At 40.5% G+C, this 2526-nt stretch overlaps 1 protein-coding gene across 1 annotated transcript in view; it reads right to left on the bottom strand.

Annotated features, from left to right (window-relative positions):
* Pdia3 (protein disulfide isomerase family A member 3) overlaps window positions 1-2526 on the bottom strand; it is a 23737-nt gene that overhangs the window by 9359 nt on the left and 11852 nt on the right. The window contains exon 4 of the mRNA XM_005364341.3: window positions 1163-1270. Within this exon, the coding sequence (XP_005364398.1) occupies window positions 1163-1270 (108 nt within the window). The remainder of the gene's footprint in view (window positions 1-1162; window positions 1271-2526) is intronic.

Below are 2526 nucleotides of genomic sequence, written 5' to 3'. Positions count from 1 at the left end.
TTTTTTGTTTTTTTTGACAAGGTCTGTTTTCACTGTGGTTCCCTGCCTGTCTCTACCTCCTGAAAGCTGAGACTAAAGCCATATGCCCCCGCCTGGTCTACAAGAGCTAGTTCCAGGACAGGCTCTAAAACTACGGTGAAACCCTATCTGGAAAAAACAAATGAACAAATAAAATAAAACCATATGCCACTAAATTTAGTTTAAACCAAGTGTGTTATATGCCACACCTAAACATAAACTAAAGGGCTAGAGTGTGTAATTCAGCAACAGAACAATTGCCTAGCACATTTGAGGCCAAGGGTTTTCTCAAAACAGAGTTTCTCTGTGCAGCCCTGACTGTCCTGGAACTCACTCTGTAGTAGACCAAGTTGGTCTCAACTCAGAGATCCCCCAGCCTCTGCCTCCTGAGTGCTGGGATTAAAGATGTATGCTACCATGCCTGCCTGGGATCAAGGTTTTAACTTCAGTGTATTACACATACACACCATACACACCCACAAAATTTCTTTCAATTGGGTGCACTGGTAAGCCTGGCACCTCCTGGCTTCCTGCCAACAATAAAATCTCTCCTTGTTGCATGCATTCCTTCCATGACATGCAACCTAGGAGACCTACACTAGAATTTAAAAATTTCTGTGCCAATGTTTTGAACATCCTCAACTATAAGACTAATCTCTTTCCTTTTGCATGACCCAGCCTCAGGAATTTATAACAACAGAAACTTGACCAATAACCACAAAGTTTCCTATAAAAATTGAACATAGAGATGGAAATGTACTATTTACTTGTATCCCCTTGCCTTCAACCTCATTTTACTTTAATTACCCTGCTAAAGACTTAGCTCTCAGAGTTAAAGAAGGAACAGACTAGGAATATATAGCTCAGTAGCGGAGTACTTGCCTAGCAGGAGTGAGGAGACAGGTTAGATTTCCAGCACTGTGGGGTAGGGGTGGGAGGTGAACCAATGACACTCCTATTATGGTCTAAGAATACAAACACAGACACAATTTTCTTGCCCTGTTATAGTTTCTGATTCGGTTCTATCAGTTACCTTTTAATTGCTTCAAGCTTGCCTAAGCTGCTTTAACTTGTGGCTTTCCCAAACATGGAAGTTTTTAACATCCAATCAATGTTGTGGCATAACCAAACACCTGCTACTTACCCACCACTGAAGCATCTTTATCACTAATGAACTTCTTAAATTCTTCCTCAGACCTGAGAGGAACTGAAGCTGGTCCTGCTTGCTTCTTCAAGTGGCTGACAATTCCATCTTAGAAGACAAAAATCACGTTGACACATAATTTGAGAAGATAAGGATTGGAATGATTCAATATATATTTTCAATGAAGTTTTTCCCCAATCCTATTCCTAAACCATTCAATTTCTTTTCCATACACAAAAGTTTAACTTCAGTTTGTGTATCCTTCTACTTGATTTTAGCCAACAAGGCCAAGAAGCAATTGGTATATCCTTCTAAAGCAAGCACACAAGCACGCACACACAAACTTACATTCTTTTATCTTTAAAAACGGCACTATATACTCCAACATCACTTGTCTTTTTAGGAAGGCAGGGTGGGATGGGGTAGTGTCCTAAGCTCACAGATGTCCGCCTGCCTTTCCCTCCCATAAAACTACTCTGAGCTGAGGTTGTAGAGCAGAGGCTTGCTTTGACCTCCTGTCTTCTCCCCCAATCCTTCCAAGTGCTAAGACTATAAGGATGTACCACTATGCCCAACTCAAGTACTTTTGGTTATTTAACATAGTATATAGAAATAATTCGTGCCGAATTCATAATGAGCTGTGCTACCTCTCTCACCCCCCCCCTTAAGAGGAAATCTTGCAGAATGTGATTCTTCTACCATGTGGGTTCTGCGGATTGTTATGGTGGGCCGTGGGTACACCACTGACCCATCCTGACAGCCTTTCAATCCTTGGTTATAACTGCAGAGTGCTTTTTAAAAAATTTACATACTGTGATTAATTTAATCCACAGTAACTGGCAGAATTTAATCTTTTCTTTTTTCAAAAAATTCCATGATAAACAACCTTAGCTGCAAGTCAAAGAGTACAGGAATTTATACCTGTTAAGCTGTTTTCCTACATGATTTACCCCCTCCCCACCCCACCTCTTTTTTTGAGACAGGGTTTCTCTGTGTAGCCCTGGCCGTCCTGAAACTCACTTTGTAGACCAGGTTGGCCTCAAACTCACAGAGATCCACCTGCCTCTGCCTCCCAAATCCTGGGATTAAAGCTGTGCACCATCATACACAGTGGTAAGCTCTGCTTTAAATTTTTGGAGGAATCATCACATCATCTTCCACAGTACCTCTATTACTTTTCATCCCCATCAACAGCATACAACGGTTCCCATGTCTCTAAAGCCTCACCAATACATGTGTGTATGCTCTTTTGTGAATGCCATCTTCCAGGCCAGTTTATGCCCCACTACCCAGACCTTTATTTTTTTTTAAATATTTATTTATTTATTTATTTATTTATTTATTTATTTATTATGTATACAATA

The sequence above is a fragment of the Microtus ochrogaster genome (genome assembly GCF_000317375.1).
Source record: "Microtus ochrogaster isolate Prairie Vole_2 chromosome 14 unlocalized genomic scaffold, MicOch1.0 chr14_random_1, whole genome shotgun sequence".
NCBI lineage: Eukaryota > Metazoa > Chordata > Mammalia > Rodentia > Cricetidae > Microtus > Microtus ochrogaster.
The sequence above is the reverse complement of the archived record's forward strand: the minus strand, read 5'-3'. Positions and strand labels throughout refer to the sequence as shown.